Source organism: Aquarana catesbeiana, linkage group LG11 (genome assembly GCF_042186555.1).
Source record: "Aquarana catesbeiana isolate 2022-GZ linkage group LG11, ASM4218655v1, whole genome shotgun sequence".
In the NCBI taxonomy this organism is placed as follows: domain Eukaryota; kingdom Metazoa; phylum Chordata; class Amphibia; order Anura; family Ranidae; genus Aquarana; species Aquarana catesbeiana.
Genome location: NC_133334.1, coordinates 7,253,110 through 7,277,072, shown reverse-complemented (window position 1 = coordinate 7,277,072; position 23,963 = coordinate 7,253,110). Strand labels below are relative to the sequence as shown.

Below are 23,963 nucleotides of genomic sequence, written 5' to 3'. Positions count from 1 at the left end.
TACCAATTAATGGCACTGAAAGGACAACGAGTAATTTTAGGTGTATAAAGGTGGCCATACACTAAGCAATATGATTGCTACAAAAAGTGTCAGAAACGGCCTTGGGGGTCGATTTAGGCTCGGTTCACACCTCTGTAGTTTGCGTTTGGTGGTTTCCGCAGTGCTTTTTTGCCGTGCGCTTTGCATTTTTGCACACATGGTTTTACCGCAGTTTAGCATTTTGCATTTTTTTGGCAAAAATACACTACATGCTTTTCTGCAGCTTCTCCATCGAAGTCTATTAAACCACAAAAGCACTGTTTTGCATTAAAAAAAAAAGTCCCTGACCCTTTCCAAAAACGCAGCGGCTGAAAAAAGCAAAGATGTGAACGTGTCCCATAGGAAACCATGTTAAGTGAACTGTAGTGCATTTCTGAAAAAAAGCACCAAAAAACGCATCAGTGTGAACCAGGGCTCTTTTATAAAATACATTTTATTTCATTGAAGGAATAACGAGCTGCATTTTTAAAATTTTTTTTGCATTACAGCGCTCGGCCTCGGAAAGTTTCTCCAATTCCCCGGAGCCAGACTTGGCGTCGCCCCACCTGCCACGCCCGGAAGACCCCCAGATGCAGCCGGTGCCCTGCCAGTTTTTCGGGCAGCCGGCGGACAGATGCTACGGTGCAGAGGCAGAAGCAGAGAGGATCGCTGCCTTCGGGCAGGTGGAAGCAGCTGTGAGCGAGAGCATGCACTTAGAAACCAGCGATCACCTAGCAACAGGGGGCGCTCTCCTGGGAAACGCTATATGCAAGGTATGATTTGCTGCCTCTCAGGGGGTTTCAGACACAAACATTCGCTGAGCTCAGAGACCTCTCCTGCCTCTCCGGCTGCCGCATTGTGTACAGTCCCAGCTACGCCTGAGCCCCCCTCCTGGGAATCCCAATCTACAATAATAGAGAGATTGCTACAAATGTAATCATATTATTGTCACCTCTCTGGTGGGGACCCTCCTTGTTGGATGATTGGGAATATACCACAACCCCACCCAACTCCACCTTACCCCAACCCGACCCGACCTGACCCCAACCCAATCCCAACCACAACTCCACCCCACCCGACCCTACCCGACCCCAACCCAACCCCACCACAACCCCGCCCAACTCCACCTGACCCAACCTGACCCCAACCCAACCCCACCACAACCCCACCCAACTCCACCTGACCCCAACCCGACCCGACCTGACCCCAACCCAATCCCAACCACAACTCCACCCCATCCGACCCTACCCGACCCCAACCCCACCCGACCCCAACCCAACCACACCACAACCCCACCCAACTCCACCTGACCCCAACCCGACCCCAACCCCACCTGACCCAACCCAACCCCACCACAACCCCACCCAACTCCACCTGACCCAACCTGACCCCACCACAACCCCACCCAACTCCACCTGACCCCAACCCGACCTGACCCCAACCCAATCCCAACCACAACTTCACCCCACCCGACCCTACCCGACCCCAACCCCACCTGACCCCAACCCAACCACACCACAACCCCACCCAACTCCACCTGACCTGACCCCAACCCCACCACAACCCCACCCAACTCCACCTGACCCTGACCCCACCCGACCCGACCTGACCCCAACCCAATCCCAACCACAACTCCACCCCACCCAACCCTACCCGACCCCAACCCCACCCGACCCCAACCCCACCCGACCCCAACACCACCTGACCCAACCCGACCCCAACCCCACCCAACCCCAAACCAACCCCACCACAACCCCACCCAACTCCACCTGACCCAACCCAACCCCAACACAACCCCACCCAACTCCATCTGACCTGACCCCAACCCCACCACAACCCCACCCAACTCCACCTGACCCCGACCCCACCTGACCTGACCTGACCCTAACCCAACCCAACCACAACTCCACCCCACCCGACCCTACTCGACCCCACCCGACCCCAACCCCACCTGACCCAACCTGACCCCAACCCCACCCAACCCCAAACCAACCCCACCACAACCCCATCCAACTCCACCTGACCTGACCCCAACCCCACCACAACCCCACCCAACTCCACCTGACCCCAACCCCACCTGACCCGACCTGACCCTAGCCCAACCCGAACCACAACTCCACCCGACCCAACCCCACCCCAACCCCAACCCAACCCCACCTGACCCAACCCGACCCCAACCCAATCCTACCACAAACCCACCCAACTCCACCTAACCTTACCACCACAACCCCACCCAACTCCATCTGACCCCAACCCAACCACAACCCCACCCAACTCCATCTGACCCCAGAATGTATACATGAAAAAGTGGTCTTCTACATATAAAGAATGATTATAGTCCAATAAATATGTCAGATCACATCAAGGATAATGCAGGGAGAGGATTTGTTATTTCCAATCTATGCTCAAAAGAATTCATGGCTCTACTACGGGGGGGGGGGGGGGGGGGGGGGGGGGGGGGGAGCATTTCCTCAATCTCCCCTCCCCCTGTGATCAGATTGTATATTGTAACTTTGTACAAGGAGGAGGAGGCATTTCCTCAGTCTCCCCTCCCCCGGTGATCAGACTGTACATTGTCACAAGGTGAGAGGATGCAGCAGGGGGCTGATTTGTGTCAGATATTTGTCAACACAGCAACGAACTGCACAGTCACCAGGATTGATACGATTGTGTCTATCCATAAAAAATATGTATACGCCAACATTTATAAATATACAGCACATGTCTACTTATCTTATTCTACTTAGAATTCATTTTTTTATATTATTTCCAAAAAATAATTAAAAATATATATTTACAGTTTAATAATTAATATTAAATATGTGTATCGTTGGACCCCATGAAGGGAAACACATTGCACCTTTTATAGAAATTCTATATAAATATATTGTGGTAGAATAGATTCTTTTTGGCACATGTACAGCGCCCCCTGCAGAGCGAAGAGCTCACATTCCTTTTATTTTCATCTCCGAAATAAAAACCTGCCACACATTATACCTTTCCACTCAGAACGACTCTGGTTTGGGGTTAGATTGTAAAACTCGGTTACATTGCAGATTGTGACGTCTGTGCCGGTCGTTCCCCTCTGTATTCAGTATTCCATTCTTCCTTCCAGATTGAGAACCAGAATTTCAGCTGCGGTGAGCCTCCCGCAGAACCCCCTCTGCCTAATGACGACGCCTCCGCCTTGAACGACATTGTCCTGCCGCTGGAAAATATCCTCGAAGAACCCATAAATCTGTCTCTAAAAAAAAGTTTTCCAGTCCAACCGCCAGCCGCTCCCAGGAAAACCTTTCCTCCACCCCAACCTGTTATTAACAAGGAGATAAAAAACGAGACTGGTACGTTATATTGTATAACAATGTATGATCCAGAAGGAGGAAGGAGGTCCTGATTCCTCTATATAGATCTTTATATCACTAGAGGGATCACCAGGAGGAGGAAGGAGGTCCTGATTCCTCTATATAGATCTTTATATCACTAGAGGGATCACCAGGAGGAGGAAGGAGGTCCTGATTCCTCTATATAGATCTTTATATCACTAGAGGGATCACCAGCATGAGGAAGGAGGTCCTGATTCCTATATATAGATCTTTATATCACTAGAGGGATCACCAGGAGGAGGAAGGAGGTCCTGATTCATCTATATAGATCTTTATATCACTAGAGGGGTCACCAGGAGGAGGAAGGAGGTCCTGATTTCTCTATATAAAGCTTTATATCATTAAAGGGGTCACCAGCAGGAGGAAGGAGGTCCTGATTCCTCTATATAGATCTTTATATCACTAGAGGGGTCACCAGCATGAGGAAGGAGGTCCTGATTCCTCTATATAGATCTTTATATCACTGGAGGGGTCACCAGCAGGTGGAAGGAGGTCCTGATTCATCTATATAGATCTTTATATCACTAGAGGGGTCACCAGCATGAGGAAGGAGGTCCTGAACCCTCTATATAGATCTTTATATCTCTAGAGGGGTCACCAGCAGGAGGAAGGAGGTCCTGATTCCTCTATATAGATCTTTATATCACTAGAGGGGTCACCAGGAGGAGGAAGGAGGTCCTGAACCCTCTATATAGATCTTTATATCTCTAGAGGGGTCACCAGCAGGAGGAAGGAGGTCCTGATTCCTCTATATAGATCTTTATATCACTAGAGGGATCACCAGCAGGAGGAAGGAGGTCCTGATTCCTCTATATATAGATCTTTATATCACTAGAGGGGTCACCAGCATGGAGGAAGGAGGTCCTGATTCCTCTATATAGATCTTTATATCACTAGAGGGGTCACCAGCAGGAGGAAGGAGGTCCTGATTCCTCTATATAGATCTTTATATCACTAGAGGGGTCACCAGCAGGAGGAAGGAGGTCCAGATTCCTCTATATAGATCTTTATATCACTAGAGGGGTCACCAGCAGGAGGAAGGAGGTCCAGATTCCTCTATATAGATCTTTATATCACTAGAGGGGTCACCACCAGGAGGAAGGAGGTCCTGATTCCTCTATATATATCTTTATATCACTAGAGGAATCACCAGCAGGAGGAAGGAGGTCCTGATTCCTCTATATAGATCTTTATATCACTAGAGGGATCTCCAGCGGGGGAATGGAGGTCCTGATTCCTCTATATAGATCTTTATATCACTAGAGGGGTCACCAGCATGAGGAAGGAGGTCCTGATTCCTATATATAGATCTTTATATCACTAGAGGGATCTCCAGCGGGGGAAAGGAGGTCCTGATTCCTCTATATAGATCTTTATATCACTAGAGGGGTCACCAGCATGAGGAAGGAGGTCCTGATTCCTCTATATAGATCTTTATATCACTGGAGGGGTCACCAGTAGGGATGAGCTTCGTGTTCGAGTCGAACCCATGTTCGACTCGAACATCGGCTGTTCGATCGTTCGCCGAATTGCGAACGTTATGGGCCGTTCGCGCTAAATTCGTGTGGCGCGTCACGGCCCATAATTCACTGCGGCATCGCAGTGCATTGCTGGCTGATGATTGGCCAAGCATGCACTATGACCCGCATGCTTGGCCAATCACAGCGCTGTCAGTAGAGAGAGCTGTAATTGGCCAAAGCCAGGGTGGCTTTGGCCAATTACGGCTCAGGGCATTTAGTACACACCCCACACTATATAAGGCCGCCTGCACGGCGGCCCTGTGTAGTGTGTGTTCCGGTGTGCTGAGAGATAGAGAGAGAGAGAGACAGTGTCATTTGATTTGAGTTAGATAGATTAGGCAGAACAGTCAGTCAGTTAGCTGCACTTACAGTGTATTGTGTATATATATGCATCCCAGGTGTTGCATATATATATATACACTGTATTCAGTTTAGCTAGATCCGTTCCTGTTATCTTCTATCTAGACTATTTACATTTAATGCAGTGCGTCCTGCTCACAGTGTTCAGCTAGATCCGTTCCTGTTATCTTCTAGACTATTTACATTTAGTGCAGTGCGTCCTGCTCACAGTGTTCAGCTAGATCCGTTCCTGCTATTTACATTTAGTGCAGTGCGTCCTGCTCACAGTGTTCAGCTAGATCCGTTCCTGTTAAATTCCTACTGACCGGCAGGCTTGTCTGGTTACAGTATATAAAGCTACCTGAAGAAAATTACAGGTGTTCTATTTGATCCTATTAGTACCACGGTCAGGCAGCTAGACTATTTACATTTAGTACAGTGTGTCCTGCTCACAGTGTTCAGCTAGATCCGTTCCTGTTATCTTCCTACTGACAGGCAGGCTTGTCTGGTTACAGTATATAAAGCTACCTGAAGAAAATTACAGGTGTTCTATTTGATCCTATTAGTACCACGGTCAGGCAGCTAGACTATTTACATTTAGTACAGTGTGTCCTGCTCACAGTGTTCAGCTAGATCCGTTCCTGTTAAATTCCTACTGACCGGCAGGCTTGTCTGGTTACAGTATATAAAGCTACCTGAAGAAAATTACAGGTGTTCTATTTGATCCTATTAGTACCACGGTCAGGCAGCTAGACTATTTACATTTAGTACAGTGTGTCCTGCTCACAGTGTTCAGCTAGATCCGTTCCTGTTATCTTCCTACTGACAGGCAGGCTTGTCTGGTTACAGTATATAAAGCTACCTGAAGAAAATTACAGGTGTTCTATTTGATCCTATTAGTACCACGGTCAGGCAGCTAGACTATTTACATTTAGTACAGTGCGTCCTGCTCACAGTGTACAGCTAGATCCGTTCCTGTTATCTTCCTACTGACAGGCAGGCTTGTCTGGTTACAGTATATAAAGCTACCTGAAGAAAATTACAGGTGTTCTATTTGATCCTATTAGTACCACGGTCAGGCAGCTAGACTATTTACATTTAGTACAGTGCGTCCTGCTCACAGTGTTCAGCTAGATCCGTTCCTGTTATCTTCCTACTGACAGGCAGGCTTGTCTGGTTACAGTATATAAAGCTACTTGAAGAAAATTACAGGTGTTCTATCCCAGCTTAGTGCAGCTACAGGCCATTAGTATGTCTGGAAGGCCAAGAAGGAGAGGCAGACAGTCACAAGCCAATAAGAGAGGGCAAGCAGGCTCTGTGTCTAGTGCTGGTCGTGGAGACGGTGCATCCTCATCAGCACGTGGCCATGGGACACGCTTGGCCTTTTTTTCGGCAGCTGGCCATGTTGAGCCGCAACATGCGGAAGACTTGGTCGAGTGGATGACCAAGCCGTCCTCATCCTCCTCATCCTCTCTCACCCATGCCCAGGGTGCTTTGTCTGGCAAAGCAGCGGCCTCTTCCCTCAGCTCAATGTCATCAGTGACTCCTTCCCTAGCTCCACCATGTCCTCATGAGGATTCCCTCGAACTGTTTGACCACAGTGTTGGGTACATGCTCCAGGAGGATGCCCAGCGTTTGGAAGGCTCTGATGACGATACTGAGCTCGATGAAGGCAGTAACATGAGCGCGGACAGAGGGGGTGCCCAAGAAGGACAGCAATCTGGCAGTCATGCTCCCCCTGCTGCAGCATACTGCCAGGTTTGCTCCAGTGATGAGGAGGGAGGGGATGATGAGGTCACTGACTCAACGTGGGTGCCTGATAGGAGAGAGGAGGAGGAGGAGGAGGAGGAGGAGGAGGAGGAGGAGGAGGAGGAGGAGGCGGCAGCACATCACCAACGAGGCAGGATGCCCTCCAGGGGCCAGCCTAAGGGCAGCACATTGACTGCATCACACCCCAAAGCTCCACATGTGCAGGGCGCTGCAGTCTCTGCGCGTTATTCAAAAAGTTCTTTGGTGTGGGCCTTTTTTGAGACGAGTGCATCAGATCGCACCGCTGCTATTTGCAACATATGTCTCAAGCGTATCTCGCGTGGCCAAAATATCTCCCGCTTGGGTACCACATGCTTGACCAGACATATGTTGACCTGCCATGCAGTTCGTTGGCAAGCGTATCTAAAAGACCCACACCAAAGAACAAAGAGGATCTCTCCTTGCTCCTCATCAGCTGAGATTTCCAACCCCACTAGACCTTCAGTCCTCTCTGAGACCTACAGTGAGAGGAATGAAGGTGTAGAATTAGGTGTGTCACAGCCAAGTACTTGTGGGCAATCTGCTTTTGGTACACCGACGTCAGATTGTACCAGGCAAATTTCCCTGCCCCAGCTGCTGCACCGCCGAAAGAAGTTTGCTCCCAGCCATCCACATGCCCAGCGGTTGAATGCTAGCTTGGCAAAATTGCTAGCACTTCAACTGCTGCCTTTTCAGTTGGTAGACTCTGCCCCCTTCCGTGAGTTTGTGGAATGTGCGGTTCCTCAGTGGCAGGTACCCAAACGCCACTTTTTCTCACGGAAGGCGATTCCGGCTCTCTACCGGCATGTGGAAGGCAATGTCCATGCCTCGCTGGACAGGGCGGTCAGCGGTAAGGTGCATATTACCGCTGACTCATGGTCCAGCAGGCATGGACAGGGACGTTACCTAAGTTTCACGGCGCATTGGGTGACTCTGCTGGCAGCTGGGAAGGATGCAGGACAAGGTGCAGTAGTGTTGGAGGTTGTTCCGCCACCACGCCTCCAAAATGCTGATTGTGACACACCTCTCTCCTCCACCCCCTCCTCTTCTTCTTCCTCCATGGCCTCTTCCTCGGAACCAGCGGTGCTCCGTAGGCGTTCAAGGGGCTACGCAAGTACGCAGGCCAAAAGATGCCATGCGGTGCTTGAGCTGGTGTGCTTGGGGGACAGGAGCCACACTGGGGCAGAGGTTCTGTCAGCTCTGCAGGGGCAGGTTCAGAGGTGGTTGACGCCACGCCAACTTAAGGCAGGAATGGTGGTTTGCGACAATGGCACCAACCTCCTCTCTGCCCTCCGACAGGGACAAATGACCCATGTGCCCTGTTTGGCTCACGTCCTTAACTTGGTGGTGCAGCGGTTCTTGGGCAGGTACCCGGGCTTACAGGATGTCCTGAGGCAGGCCAGGAAAGTCTGTGTGCATTTCCGCCGGTCATATAATGCCAGTGCTCGGCTGACGGACCTCCAAAAGGAGTTTAACCTGCCCAAGAACCGCCTAATCTGTGACATGCCCACCAGGTGGAACTCAACGTTGGCCATGCTGCAGCGGCTGCACACGCAGCAGAGGGCCATCAATGAGTACCTGTGCGACTATGGCACCAGGACAGGGTCAGGGGAGCTTGGTTTTTTTTCCCCACGCCAGTGGGCCATGATCAGGGATGCATGCACTGTCCTGTCACCATTCGAGGAGGCCACGAGGATGGTGAGCAGTGACAGTGCATGCATCAGTGACACTGTCCCCCTTGTCCACCTGTTGGAGCACACGCTGCGTGGAATAATGGACAGGGCACTTGAGGCAGAACAGAGGCAGGAAGAGGAGGACTTCCTTAGCTCTCAAGGCCCCCTTTATCCAGACAGTGTTCCTGCGTGCCCGCCGATCACACAGGAAGAGGACGAGGAGGAAGAGGAGGAGGAGGAAGATTGTGTCAGTATGGAGGTGGAGCCTGGCACTCAGCATCAGCAGCAGTCTTTAAGGGATCAGTCCCAAGAAACACATGGACTTGTACGTGGCTGGGAGGAGGTGGCTGCGGACCATGTCGTTCTTAGTGACCCAGAGGACTCCGGACCGAATGCCTCAGCAAACCTACGCTGCATGGCCTCCCTGATCCTGCAAAGCCTGCGTAAGGATCCTCGTATTCGTGGTATCAAGGAGAAGGACCAATACTGGCTGGCAACCCTCCTTGATCCACGTTACAAGGGTAAGGTTGCGGACCTTATCTTGCCATCGCAGAGGGAGCAGAGGATGAAACATCTTCGGGAGGCCTTGCAGAAAGGTCTGTGCAACGCGTTCCCAGAGACTGGGAGGTTACAAACTCCTGTTTCTGGACAACGTGTTGCTGAGGCTTCGGTCAGTCAAAGAAGGAGCGGTGGAGAAGGTGGCCGTCTGACCGATGCGTTCAGACAATTTTTTGGTCCGCAGCCCCAAGGTATGATCGGTTCCAGCAACCATCGCCAGCGTCTGTTTTACATGGTGCAGGAATACCTAGGGGCAAGATCAGACTTGGACACCTTTCCCACCGAAAATCCTCTGGGTTACTGGGTCTTGAGGATGGATCACTGGCCAGAGCTTGCACAGTATGCAATTGAGCTACTGGCCTGTCCTGCATCCAGCGTTCTTTCGGAACGCACATTCAGTGCTGCTGGAGGCGTGGTAACCGATCACAGGGTGCGTCTGTCCACCGACTCGGTCGATCGGCTGACCTTCATAAAAATGAATGAGTCTTGGATCACCACCAGCTACCAAGCACCTGATGCTGATGTAACCGAATAATTTTTTTTGAAATCTCAGATCCCTTCAAAGACTGCCTATGCTGATGCTGAGTGACTATCCCTGAGTAATTATCCTCTTCCTCCTCAATCATCACGCTGATAGCTTGTAAGAACATTTTTGGTTCTGGGCGCCACCACCAGTGCCTAAGGCACAATTTTTCAGCCCCTGTTTAACAGGGGCGTGTAATTACAATTTTTGATGTAATACTTTGCAGCAGGGCTCGTTCCTGCATTCCAACTAGAGTGTCTGTGAGGGGTTGCAGTGTTGTGGCACCAGCACCAGTGCCTAGGGCCCAATTTTTCTGCCCCTGTCTAACAGGGGCGTGTAATTACAATTTTTGATGCAATACTTTGCAGCAGGGCTCGTTCCTGCGTTCCAACTAGAGTGTCTGTGAGGGGTTGCAGTGTTGTGGCACCAGCACCAGTGCCTAAGGCCCAATTTTTCTGCCCCTGTCTAACAGGGGCGTGTAATTACAATTTTTGAAGCAATCATTTGCAGCAGGGCTCGTTCCTGCGTTCCAACTAGAGTGTCTGTGAGGGGTTGCAGTGTTGTGGCACCAGCACCAGTGCCTAAGGCCCAATTTTTCTGCCCCTGTCTAACAGGGGCGTGTAATTACAATTTTTGAAGCAATAATTTGCAGCAGGGCTCGTTCCTGCGTTCCAACTAGAGTGTCTGTGAGGGGTTGCAGTGTTGTGGCACCAGCACCAGTGCCTAAGGCCTAATTTTTCAGCTGCTGTTCAACAGGGGCATGTAATTACAATTCTTGATCTAATATTTCACAGCAGGGCCCTGTGAGGGCTTACAGTGTTGTGGCCACAGCAACACCTAAGGCCCAAATTTCTGCTGAGTATATAGGGCAGGACCCTACTTTCAAACATCTAACTTACAAACGACTCCTACTTGCAAACGGAAGGAGACAACAGGAAGTGAGATGAAATCTACCCCTAGGAAGGGAAATTCTCTCCTGTAAGAGTTAATATGGGAAAACAAGTTCTCCTTTCCACTGATGCTTTCCAATCCTTGTTCCACAAAAAAACCCAAATTTTCAAAAAACATTTTTCATTGGGACAAAAAAGTGAGGTGAAATCTTCTGAAGAGGAGGAAAGACAGCAAAACAAATGTCACAGGGGTGATAACCCTTCCCTATGTTTTCCAAAAAGCTTAGAAAAGATTTTTTGGCTGGAGCTAAACACGTTAAAAATGTTCAAAATTACAAACAGATTCTACTTAACAACAAACCTACAGTCCCTGTCTTGTTTGCACCGCCTGTATACTGCTGTTCAGAGTATATAGGGCCTGGTGGCCCCACACCTTTCCTTATTTTAATTTGGGTGCGGGGTTCCCCTTAATATCCATACAAGACCCAAAGGGACTGGTAATGGACTGGGGGGTACCCATGCCGTTTGTCTCACTGATTTTCATCCATATTGCCATGACCCGACATGACATTAAACCCGCAAGCAGTTTTAAATGAGATTTTTTCCTTTAAAAATGACATTTGGTGCAGGGACTGTTCTAAACATGGGAAACACGCGTCACTTTACAGGCATACTATAGACACCCCCCAGGTACGATATTTAAAGGAATATTTCACTTTTTTTTTTTTACTTTAAGCATCATTAAAATCACTGCTCCCGAAAAAACGGCCGTTTTTAAAAGTTTTTTTTGCATTGATACATGTCCCCTGGGGTAGGACCCGGGTCCCCAAACCCTTTTTAGGACAATACCATGCAAATTAGCCTTTAAAATGAGCACTTTTGATTTCGAACGTTCGAGTCCCATAGACGTCAATGGGGTTCTAACGTTCGTGCGAACTTTCGGTCCGTTCGCGGGTTCTGGTGCGAACCGAACCGGGGGGTGTTCGGCTCATCCCTAGTCACCAGCAGGTGGAAGGAGGTCCTGATTCCTATATATAGATCTTTATATCACTAGAGGGGTCACCAGGAGGAGGAAGGAGGTCCTGATTCCTATATATAGATCTTTATATCACTAGAGGGGTCACCAGAAGGAGGAAGGAGGTCCTGAACCCTCTATATAGATCTTTATATCTCTAGAGGGGTCACCAGCAGGAGGAAGGAGGTCCTGATTCCTCTATATATAGATCTTTATATCACTAGAGGGGTCACCAGCATGGAGGAAGGAGGTCCTGATTCCTCTATATAGATCTTTATATCACTAGAGGGGTCTCCAGAAGGAGGAAGGAGGTCCTGATTCCTCTATATAGACCTTTAAATCACTAGAGGGGTCACAGCAGGAGGAAGGAGGTCCTAATTCCTCTATATAGATCTTTATATCACTAGAGGGGTCACCAGCAGGAGGAATGAGGTCCTGATTCCTCTATATAGATCTTTATATCACTAGAGGAATCACCAGCAGGAGGAAGGAGGTCCTGATTCCTCTATATAGATCTTTATATCACTAGAGGAATCACCAGCAGGAGGAAGGAGGTCCTGATTCCTCTATATAGATCTTTATATCACTAGAGGGGTCACCAGCAGGAGGAAGGAGGTCCTGATTAATTATGAAGAAAGTCTCACTGACATCACTGTGAATTTTCTTTCAGATTCTGAAAACCGATTCAAGCCACGTTATCCTGAGGACAGGAAGACCCAACAAGAAGCTCCAAGGTAGGGAGTCTAATGTCCTCCTGTATTTTCCTGTACGCAGTGCTGGACAGATTTCTATGATGGAATTGTCCCCTGAAGGTCCCAAGTCCAGGAATCAGGTGTGGGATTATGTCTGAAGATGAACTGTCCTGATGGTGCTCGCTCCGCTCTCTTCTACAACGTGCCGTATTTCCATCCCTGCGTGTTGAACGCCAGTCCTGACAATTAATGTTTGTTATACTCAGCTCACTAATGACTTTGTATTTGGGTTTGATGTTTGTCCCCCTTCTGTGTCTCTCGCCCTCTCGGTGTCGGTAACAAGTAGTTCTTTATTTCCAGGCCAGAACTCAAAGAAACCAAAATCCCGTATGTGCGTCTGGAACGCCTGAAGATCTGTCCTCAGGACTCAGGGGAGCTCCCCACCTTCAAGGTGCAGCCGCAGAAGAAGGACGAAGATGGCTCGGTGCGCTTACTCGTTAAATACGGGGCAAGGTCTAAAAGCATGTCCATAAAGGTAGGTACTCCCATCGTATACATATAGGTCTCTGTATTGGAAACCCTGCACAACACCGGGAGAGGGAGGGGCAGAACATATGGATGTCCTCAAAGGGCCAGTTGTATTTGTAAGACTAGATCTCCAAAGCACCCCACCCCCCCTCTTACATTAGATGTCATGAACCCCCCCCCACCCTCCCTTACATCACAGTGTACGCCCCTTACCTTGTGCTGCTGCTGGGAAGAAACTGGCGGCGGAGCTGGGAAGCAGAAAGTGCAAAGTCTGGAGGAGGACCAGAGGAGGGCTGCAGTCAGCTACCGGAGTCTGCTCATTCCTGAGGCTTGAGCAGAGAAGAGGGAATGCAGCGGCTGCACAGAGAGGCACAGGATTTGTAGGATGAGTTTTGTCCCCCCTCCCTGCTGGCAACTTCTAAGACAAGGTGGGAGCAGAGATGAGGGGGAGCTGCAGCTGCACAGATAGGTGCAGTATCTGTAGGAGGAGTTCTGTCCTCCTCCCTGCTGCTGACTACTGAGACAAGGTGGGGGGCATAGACAAGGGGGTGCTGCAACTTTAGAGAGAGGCGCAGGATTTGTAGGAGGGGTTCTGTCCTCCTCTCTGCTGCCGACTGCTGAGACGGGGGGCAGAGACGAGCCTCTCCGTGACTGCAAAGAGAAGCTCAGGATCTGGTGGAGGAGTTCTGTCCTCCTCTCTGCTGGCAACTTCTGAAACAAGGTGGGGGCAGAGACGAGGGGGAGCTGCGGCTGCACAGATAGATGCAGTATTTGTAGTAGGAGTTTTGTCCTCTTTGCTGCCAACTACTGAGACAAGGTGGGGTCAGAGAGGAGGGGAAGCTGCGGCAGCGCAGATAGGTGCAGTATCTGTAGGAGGAGTTCTGTCCTCCTCCCTGCTGCTGACTACTGAGACCAGGTGGGGGGCGTAGACAAGGAGGTGCTGCACAGAGAGGTTTAGGATCTGTAGAAGGAGTTCTGTCGTCCTCTCTTTTCCACCGACTGCTGAGATGGGGCAGCTCAGGATCTGGTGGAGGAGTTCTGTCCTCCTCTCTGCTGCAGACTGCTGAGACAAGGTGGGGGCAAAGACCAGGGGAGCGCCACAGTTGCAGGAGAGGTGTGAGGGCCACGTGAAATGGCCCTGGTGGGCCTAGGCTGAACAAAATAATCCAACAGATTCCCACATTCATGCTGTATAGGTGAATCTGCAGTGCCAGCTATTGTATTGTGACGGCCAGCACTGGTAGCTGCCAGAACACCCAAACTGCAGCTGCTTTATGTCCAGCAATTTTCCACCCGCTCCTTCAATTTTTTTAATGTCAGAACTTTGGGGTATGAGGGTAGATTGGGAAGGGTTCATCGGGTGCCGGCTGAAATTTGCTTGTTGTATGGCCAGCTTAACACTGTAAGCATGCTTATAGGATGGGGAGGGTGGGATTAAACCGTAGAAGATGATTGTAGCTGATAATCCTCATTTCCCTTTATTTTACTGTTTGTTATGCTTCTGGTATTATTATTTTATTAAATATTATGACTTTGTGATTTCCCCTGTATATGGTTCCAGAAGAGTACAATAAATACAGAAGGTAACAATGTATTTGTTTTTGCCTGAAGGTAATATTTGCAACTATTTACACTACAATGCACAAAGTTTTGTAGCAAAAATTATATTTGTAAAGCCAGCGGGCTGTGAGAATTGCAGAAAGTATTTTATGGTCGATGGAAATTCTAACTAGAGGAATTTTAAATTGCTCCGGGCACCGTGTAATGCTATAAGGGGAAATTGGGGGGGGGGGGGGGATTTGTTTTAGTATGGGAGATTGGGGAGAATTTGTGCCTGGAGTGGGGGAGAGGATTTGTGCTCAGGGGGGAAATATGAGGGGTAGAGGAGATTTGTACTTGGGAGGGTGGATTTGTGCTGGGCGCATATGGGGTATGAGAGGATTTGAGCTGGGGGGGGGGGGGGGGGGCAATTTGCGCTGGGAAAGGGATTTCAGTAGGAGGCGGATTTGTATTTGGAGGAGTGGAAATTTATGTTTAGGGCATAGGCATGCAGATCAGTACTCGGGAAGTGTTTGCAGACACATGATACATCTTGGGGGGGGCACAATTTGGTATGTTCGCCCTGGGCACTAGATGACCTGGTCCCGGCAGTCCCCAGCTTCCCACGCCTTCTTATTTACAGGAGTTTGCCTAAAAATGGGCAAAATTTAAAACCAAGGGATGTATTTATAAAACATTTGTTGCACGAATGTCAGAAGTATTACTGAAAGCTGAACAAAATGTCACCGCAATTTTTTCAGCTCCATATAGTGGCGAAAACGCGGTATCGTTTTCTCATTGAGGCATTTAAGAAAACGATGCCACATTTTGGCCACTAGATGGAGCTGTCAATACAGGTATTGATCTCTTGGAAAGATTACGGTGACATTTCTTTCAGTCCAATATTCCTTCCCCATGGACTTCACTGTTAAGTTCAGGTTTGTCAAGTTTTAAACAAGCTTTGCCAAGCCCTTATTTATTATTATTATTGTTGTTATAATTTGAGGAAAACTGCAGATTAAAAAAAATGATTGAAAATACTTTTGAAGTGACATGAACTTTTTGAAGTTTATATGATATTTTAGTGACTGAGGATCTGTCATTGCAGGTGAACACAGAAAACCCTCCCCCGTCTTCAGCCTCCAGCGAGCCTCCACAGCAAACCCCGATATCATATGCTATGGACTTCTCCCGATCCACGCCGAATCCTGTGCCACCACCCCCCCAGCCGAAGCCCCACCTTTACCCACGTATTCACTCATACACAGGCGGGACGGGTCAGGAGATCCGACATATGGTGGCACCACAGGCCATGGAAGAACCGAGCCACAAATGTGAAACCATCCCCGGGCCCCAACCTATGAAGAGGTCAGAGGGCCCCGGTCACATCGAGAATGAAGATTTCTGTGCGGTTTGTCTTAACGGAGGGGAAATGCTGTGCTGCGACAATTGTCCGAAGGTCTACCACCTGTCCTGCCACGTCCCGGCTCTGCTCAGCTTCCCAGTGTAAGTAGTGCTACCATCATGGTGGGCTATGCTTCCTGCTTCCTCCTATGCAGGCTCTGCTTCCTCCTATGCAGTGCTACACAATGGTTGTGCTTTGCTGCTCCTCTTAACAATGAAACTCTATGAGTTGGCCAACACTTTGAAAACAATGCCCTCCCCATGTGCCTGATATCCACTTGCCGTCCACAATACGTTGCTGTTTGCAAGTGGTTTACCGTGGTTATGGATGAAGCCAGTGGTGAGCTGGTGCTCAATATTTGGGGGGGGGGGGGCGGCAAACAAACCTGCCCCCCTCACTCGCACTGAAAGCCACCCCCTACAGGAGACGGACCGGGAAGGAAGCGTCCCCCCCCCCCGGCGCTTGCGGGAGACGGTTGGGAAGGTGGCGATCAGAGGCCTTACCGTAAGGAGGCAGATGGAATCCGGGATGAGATGAAGAGATGAGCTTGCCGAGGGAAGAGCTTGGGCTTCTCCTCCCAGGAACAGGAAATGGGTCCTGAGCCCCGATTGGCGGGGAGTCCTAAGACTCCCTGGCCAATTGGGTCTCAGGACCCGCTTCCTGATTGGCCAGGAGGAGAATCAGGAAGACAATATTATTTTGAATATTATTTCGCTATTGTCACACAACTAGGTGGGCTCAGTGCTCTGCACCCCCGAGCCCAGTCTTTTTTGAGGCCTTAGGCTCTAGTCATGTGCTTCAAAAAAAAAAAAAAACCCCATTGGAATCTATGCGTCCGGCGCCCTGCATCTGAAGTAGGGTCGGGGCGCATGAATTAGGGGAGCAGTGCCCCTGCGCCCCGTATAGACGAGCTACCACTGGATGAAGTTATCAGCCATGACTCCGGTATTTTTGTTTTGCAACTGCTGACTCTGTTTGGTTCTGAAAGTAGTCCGAGAGGCTAAATAGCTGCTGGATCGCTTTCCCAAGCAGTGGGAGGGGTATCAACCGTGAAAATTAGAGCGAGAGCAATAATTCTAGCACTAGACCTCCTCTGTAACTCTAAAAAGCTTATTACTTGCAAAAAAATTTAAAGCTTTTCCTATGGAGATCTTTAAGTATTGTAGTTTGTCGCCATTCCATGAGAGTGCGCAGTTTTAAAGCATGACGTGTTTAGGTATCTATTTACTCGCAGTAGCATCATCTTTTATATTTTACAAAAAATTGGGGTATATATTATGTTTGTTTTTTAAAATTCATCAAAGTGTATTTTTTTCAAAATCGCTGTGGAAATACCGTGTGACATAAAATATTGCAGCGATCCCCATTTAATTCTCTAGGGTCTGTGCATATAATGTTTGGGGGTTCTAAATAATTTTCTAGTAAAAAATACCGATTTATACTTGTAAAACAGAAAGTGCCAGGAAAGTCCTGGCCTTAAAGTGGATATTGTTGTTAGGAAACAGAGCTCCCTCTAGTGGCCAATCTACAAATTTCTATTTATTGCAATAGGAAAAATATGGATGAGAAAGTATAAGAAACTCATATTAAAGATGAGACTGCTAAGGGTGGCTGAAAACAATATGTTGTGTGGCCAGTTGGTTTTTATCTCAGTAGTTAATTAGCAAGTTTGCTGACTATGCTCCCTGATGGGCAGCCAACAGAGGGTGCTTTTACATAAGTGATAAGCGCTGCGTAAATTGTTGGCACTATATAAATACTGTATAATAATAATAAAGTGATAAAACAAAATGTGCGCTTACTGAAAACACGCAACAAATTTATTTTCCATCCCAATTGATGAAGCCTCCCATCTACTCCTAGTGCATGGTGGGGATGAAAATTATACTGAGCTGCCACCTACTGGCCTGAGAGGAATCTGCAGCTGAAGTAATCATTTGTTCATGATCACCAGGGGAAAGCGGTTGGGCAAATGAAGAAATTAAATGTACTTTTGCCTTGTATCCTGCAGTGGTGAATGGGTGTGCACGCTGTGCCGCAACGAGAAGAAGCCGGAGGTGGAATACGACTGTGATAACGTTCGGTATAGCCGGGACAATAAAATAGAGGAGGGGATGTTACCGCACCTAGACCCCTGCAATCAGAGGGTAAGTCACCTGAGAAAAGTATTATTCTCTTCTGATATACTGCATGAGATATCTATCTATCTATCTATCTATCTATCTATCTATCTATCTATCTATCTATCTATCTATCTATCTATCTATCTATCTATCTATCTATCTTTAATTTAAATTATATACATCGAAAGAGAGTAAGGGGGGAGGGGAGACAAAAAGAAAGTAAGAAATAAAAAGAGGAGAGAGAAAGAGAGATAGAAGGAGATAAAAAAGAGACAGAGAAAGAAAGAGGAGAGAATGAAAGAGTGGGGGTGAGGGGTGATAAAGAGAGATGGAGGGGGAGATAAAAAGAGAGAGATAAGGAGAGGAATATGGGGGGGGGGAGAAGGAGAAAGAGAGAGAGAAAAGGGGAAGATCTGTGCTAAGGGGGATATGTACTAGTGGGAACCATGCTGAGAAAAAGGGGGGGGGGGGGGTCTGTACTGGGCAGAGATCTGTGCTGAAGGGGAGCTTTTCTAGGGAGAGATCTGTACTGGGGAGAGGTCTGTACTGAAGGGAAACTATACTGGGGAGAGATCTGTGCTGGTGGAGCTGCTCTGAGGGGGAGATCTGTACTGGGGAAGATCTGTACTGGGGGAAGCTGTACTAGGAAGAGATCTATACTGGGGGAGATCTGTACTGGGAAGCTGCTCTGAGGAGAACATCTGTACTAGGGGAGCTGTACTAGGAGAAGATCTGTACTGGGGGGGAGTTGTTCTGTGGGGTAGGTCTGTACTGGGGGGAGATCTGTACTGGGGGGAGCTGTTCTGTGGGGGAGATCTGTACTGGGGGAGCTGTTCTGTGGGAATCTGTACTGGGGGGAGCTGTTCTGTGGGGGAGATCTGCACTGGGGGGAGCTGTTCTGTGAGGAGATCTGTACTGGGGGGAGCTGTTCTGTGGGGAGATCTGTACTGGGGAGGAGCTGTTCTGTGAGGAGATCTGTACTGGGGGGAGCTGTTCTGTGGGGGAGATCTGTACGGGGGGAGCTGTTCTGTGGAGGATAGCTGTACTGGGGGGGAGCTGTTCTGTGGGGGAGATCTGTACGGGGGGGGGAGCTGTTCTGTGGGGAGATCTGTATTGGGGGGAGCTGTTCTGTGGGGGAGATCTGTACTGAGGGAGCTGTTCTGTGGGGGAGATCTGTACAGGGGGGGAGCTGTTCTGTGGGGGGGATCTGCACTGGGGGGAGCTGTTCTGTGGGGGAGATCTGTACTGGGGGGAGCTGTTCTGTGGGGAGATCTGTACTGGGGGGAGCTGTTCTGTGGGGGAGATCTGTACTGAGGGAGCTGTTCTGTGGGAGAGATCTGTACTGGGGGGGAGCTGTTCTGTGGGGGAGATCTGTACTGGGGGAGCTGTTCTGTGGGGGAGATCTGTACTGGGGGGGGAGCTGTTCTGTGGGGGAGATCTGTACTGGGGGGGAGCTGTTCTGTGGGGGAGATCTGCACAGGGGGGAGCTGTTCTGTGGGGGTGATCTGTACTGGGGGGAGCTGTTCTGTGGGGGAGATCTGTACTGGGGGGGAGCTGTTCTGTGGGGGAGATCTGTACTGGGGGGGAGCTGTTCTGTGGGGGAGATCTGTACAGGGGGGAGCTGTTCTGTTGGAGAGATCTGTACTGGGGGGGGGGCTGTTCTGTGGGGGAGATCTGTACTGGGGGGAGCTGTTCTGTGGGGGGAGATCTGTACTGGGGGGAGCTGTTCTGTGGGGGAGATCTGTACTGGGGGGGAGCTGTTCTGTGGGGGAGATCTGTACTGGGGGGAGCTGTTCTGTGGGGGAGATCTGTACTGGGGGAGCTGTTCTGTGGGGGAGATCTGCACTGGGGGGAGCTGTTCTGTGGGGGGAGATCTGTACTGGGGGGGAGCTGTTCTGTGGGGGAGATCTGTACTGGGGGGAGCTGTTCTGTGGGGGAGATCTGTACTGGGGGAGCTGTTCTGTGGGGGAGATCTGCACTGGGGGTAGCTGTTCTGTGGGGGAGATCTGTACTGGAGGGGAGCTGTTCTGTGGGGGGGGATCTGCACTGGGGGGAGCTGTTCTGTGGGGGAGATCTGTACTGGGGGAAACTGTTCTGTGGGGGGGATCTGCACTGGGGGGAACTGTTCTGTGGGGGAGATCTGCAGTAGGGGAAGCTGTTCTGTGGGGGAGATCTGTACTGGGGGGGAGCTGTTCTGTGGGAAGATCTGCAGTGGGGGGAGCTGTTCTGTGGGGGAGATCTGTACTGGGGGGGGGAGCTGTTCTGTGGGGGAGATCTGTACTGGGGCGGAGCTGTTCTGTGGGGGAGATCTGTACTGGGGGGAGTTGTTCTGTGGGGGAGATCTGCACTGGGGGAGCTGTTCTGTGGGGGAGATCTGTACTGGGGGGGAGCTGTTCTGTGGGGGAGATCTGTACTGGGGGGAGCTGTTCTGTGGGGGAGATCTGTACTGAGGGAGCTGTTCTGTGGGGGAGATCTGTACAGGGGGGGAGCTGTTCTGTGGGGGGGATCTGCACTGGGGGGAGCTGTTCTGTGGGGGAGATCTGTACGGGGGGAGCTGTTCTGTGGAGGATAGCTGTACTGGGGGGAGCTGTTCTGTGGGGAGATCTGTATTGGGGGGAGCTGTTCTGTGGGGGAGATCTGTACTGAGGGAGCTGTTCTGTGGGGGAGATCTGTACAGGGGGGGAGCTGTTCTGTGGGGGGGATCTGCACTGGGGGGAGCTGTTCTGTGGGGGAGATCTGTACTGGGGGAGCTGTTCTGTGGGGAGATCTGTACTGGGGGGAGCTGTTCTGTGGGGGAGATCTGTACTGAGGGAGCTGTTCTGTGGGAGAGATCTGTACTGGGGGGGAGCTGTTCTGTGGGGGAGATCTGTACTGGGGGAGCTGTTCTGTGGGGGAGATCTGTACTGGGGGGGAGCTGTTCTGTGGGGGAGATCTGTACTGGGGGGAGCTGTTCTGTGGGGGAGATCTGCACAGGGGGGAGCTGTTCTGTGGGGGTGATCTGTACTGGGGGGAGCTGTTCTGTGGGGGAGATCTGTACTGGGGGGGAGCTGTTCTGTGGGGGAGATCTGTACAGGGGGGAGCTGTTCTGTTGGAGAGATCTGTACTGGGGGGGGGCTGTTCTGTGGGGGAGATCTGTACTGGGGGGAGCTGTTCTGTGGGGGGAGATCTGTACTGGGGGGAGCTGTTCTGTGGGGGAGATCTGTACTGGGGGGGAGCTGTTCTGTGGGGGAGATCTGTACTGGGGGGAGCTGTTCTGTGGGGGAGATCTGTACTGGGGGAGCTGTTCTGTGGGGGAGATCTGCACTGGGGGGGCTGTTCTGTGGGGGAGATCTGCACTGGGGGGGGAGCTGTTCTGTGGGGGGAGATCTGTACTGGGGGGAGCTGTTCTGTGGGGGAGATCTGTACTGGGGGGAGCTGTTCTGTGGGGGAGATCTGCACTGGGGGGAGCTGTTCTGTGGGGGGAGATCTGTACTGGGGGGGAGCTGTTCTGTGGGGGAGATCTGTACTGGGGGGAGCTGTTCTGTGGGGGAGATCTGTACTGGGGGAGCTGTTCTGTAGGGGAGATCTGCACTGGGGGTAGCTGTTCTGTGGGGGAGATCTGTACTGGAGGGGAGCTGTTCTGTGGGGGGGATCTGCACTGGGGGGAGCTGTTCTGTGGGGGAGATCTGTACTGGGGGGAGCTGTTCTGTGGGGGGGATCTGCACTGGGGGGAACTGTTCTGTGGGGGAGATCTGCAGTGGGGGGAGCTGTTCTGTGGGGGAGATCTGTACTGGGGGGAGCTGTTCTGTGGGAAGATCTGCAGTGGGGGGAGCTGTTCTGTGGGGGAGATCTGTACTGGGGGGGAGCTGTTCTGTGAGGGAGATCTGTACTGGGGCGGAGCTGTTCTGTGGGGGAGATCTGTACTGGGGGGAGTTGTTCTGTGGGGGAGATCTGCACTGGGGGAGCTGTTCTCTGGGGGAGATCTGTACTGGGGGGGAGCTGTTCTGTGGGGGAGATCTGTACTGGGGGGAGCTGTTCTGTGGGGGAGATCTGTACTGGGAGAAGCTGTACTAGGAAGAGATCTGTTAGAAATCACTGGGCCCCATACAGCCTACCTGACAGCCCCCCCCCCCCCCGGTTGAAAGTGACTAAGAACATACTATAGATTTATCAGTCACTTTCTCTGTGGCCTCAGCTGCACAGATGAATTAATAGGAAGTGCTCTGAAGCTTCCTGCTCTTTCACAAACTGAAGCATAGTAAATGCAATTTACTACACATCAGTGATGAATAAACACAGGACTGATTGGTACCGATCACTCACTGTGTTCATTCAGAAACAGGAGGAGTCAGTAAACAACACATTTACCCCAGCCCCTTCCCTCCGCTCTCCATCCTGAAACATCCTCTGTGTACACACAGAAGCTGCCGGTGGGAGAGGAGGGAAGCCGGCAGCGCTGTGGGGCAAAGGGGCACACAGGGGGGCCCGGACAGCAGATGGAAGGGGTGCGTATGCTAGAACCAATCCCCCTGCAGTGCAGCTGGTGGGAAAAAGAGTAGGAGAAGCTGGTAGCATTGCAGGGGGAAGCAGAAGAGGTTCAGTGTCTGCAATAAGCCGGCCCTCCTGCTCAGCAGTTGCCCAGGCCTCCCTTTTGAACTGACGGGGCCCGGGCCCAGCCCTGGATCTGTACTGGGGGAGATCTGTGCTGGGAGGAGATCTGTGCTGGGGGAGATCTGCACTGGGAGGAGATCTATACTGGAGGGGGACTGTACTTGGGAGGGTCTGTATGGGGGGGGGGGGGGGACTAGGGGAGGGGGCGGGGACTGTACTGCCCACACTGTGAGTGCTATTTTGCCATGTTCGGAATTCATTGAAATTTTTTTCTGTTGAAGGAAAGATCTGATGAGGAGCGCTGTGTGGCGCGTTCCTAGTTCCCTCCAGGCAGATACATTGTTTCTGATCATTTGTTTCTCTCCACAGAAGTGTGAGAAGTTGGTCCTCTCTCTGTATTGTAACAGTCTGAGTGTCCCCTTCCAGGAGCCGGTCAGTCCTCTGGTGAGTTCTTCTCTCTGGATGATGAGCAGTCATTGCTAGAAACATACGGAGCGCAGAATCCGGCATTTTATGGTCGAGGCACCGAAATGGGTCTCCAGTGTGTTGTTGGGATTCATATCTCTCTCTAAGACACCGATTGCCATGGCAAGGATCGGGTCCTAGTAACGACCAGGAAGGAATAACATGGTGGGATTTGAGTTCAGAATGAGTTTTATTTATTCCAAAAATATTCTCTATTAAACTGACGCATTTCGGGTGTTTTAGAAGGGCTCCCTTCATCGGGGATCTGAAAATAACCGGTGCAGATAATTCCAGACAATATATAAGGTTATAGATATACTTTATATACCGTCATCAACACCTGTTGTAGAATCTAATTATAATCATCAGCATGAAAAACAAAACAAAAACTATAGATCTATAGAGATTATATATTTACACACACACACACACATATATATATATATATATATATATATATATATATATATACATATATATATATATACATATATATATATATATACACATATACATATATATATATACACACACACACACTTTTTGCATTTTTTTTCATGGAAAGTATGGATTAAAAATAAAAAATATAATTGTAAAAAATAAAAATATATAAATACAATAAAATAAAAATAATAAAGAAAATGCACAAATTAAATTATAGAATAAAATAAAAAACGTATGAACTATAAAAAATAATATTAAAAAAAATCTAAAATATAAATAAAATAATAAAATAAAAATGTCTCTAAAATGTCTTTAAAAAAATTTAAAATATATATACAAATGAAATAATAGAATAGAATAAAAAACGCATAAACTATAAAAAATGATAAAAGAAAATAAAAATCTACAGTATAAATAAAATAAATTATATAAAATAAATAATAATAATATTGATATAAAATAAATAATAT

The 23,963-nt window shown here is 49.7% G+C and overlaps 1 protein-coding gene across 1 annotated transcript in view; it reads left to right on the top strand.

The window, feature by feature from the left end:
• The window catches only part of TRIM66 (tripartite motif containing 66), an 81,093-nt gene that overhangs the window by 38,183 nt on the left and 18,947 nt on the right, over positions 1-23,963 (top strand). The window contains exons 10-16 of the mRNA XM_073606035.1: positions 528-791; positions 3,134-3,359; positions 12,378-12,441; positions 12,760-12,934; positions 15,575-15,972; positions 17,883-18,018; positions 22,954-23,028. Of these exons, the coding sequence (XP_073462136.1) occupies positions 528-791; positions 3,134-3,359; positions 12,378-12,441; positions 12,760-12,934; positions 15,575-15,972; positions 17,883-18,018; positions 22,954-23,028 (1,338 nt within the window). The remainder of the gene's footprint in view (positions 1-527; positions 792-3,133; positions 3,360-12,377; positions 12,442-12,759; positions 12,935-15,574; positions 15,973-17,882; positions 18,019-22,953; positions 23,029-23,963) is intronic.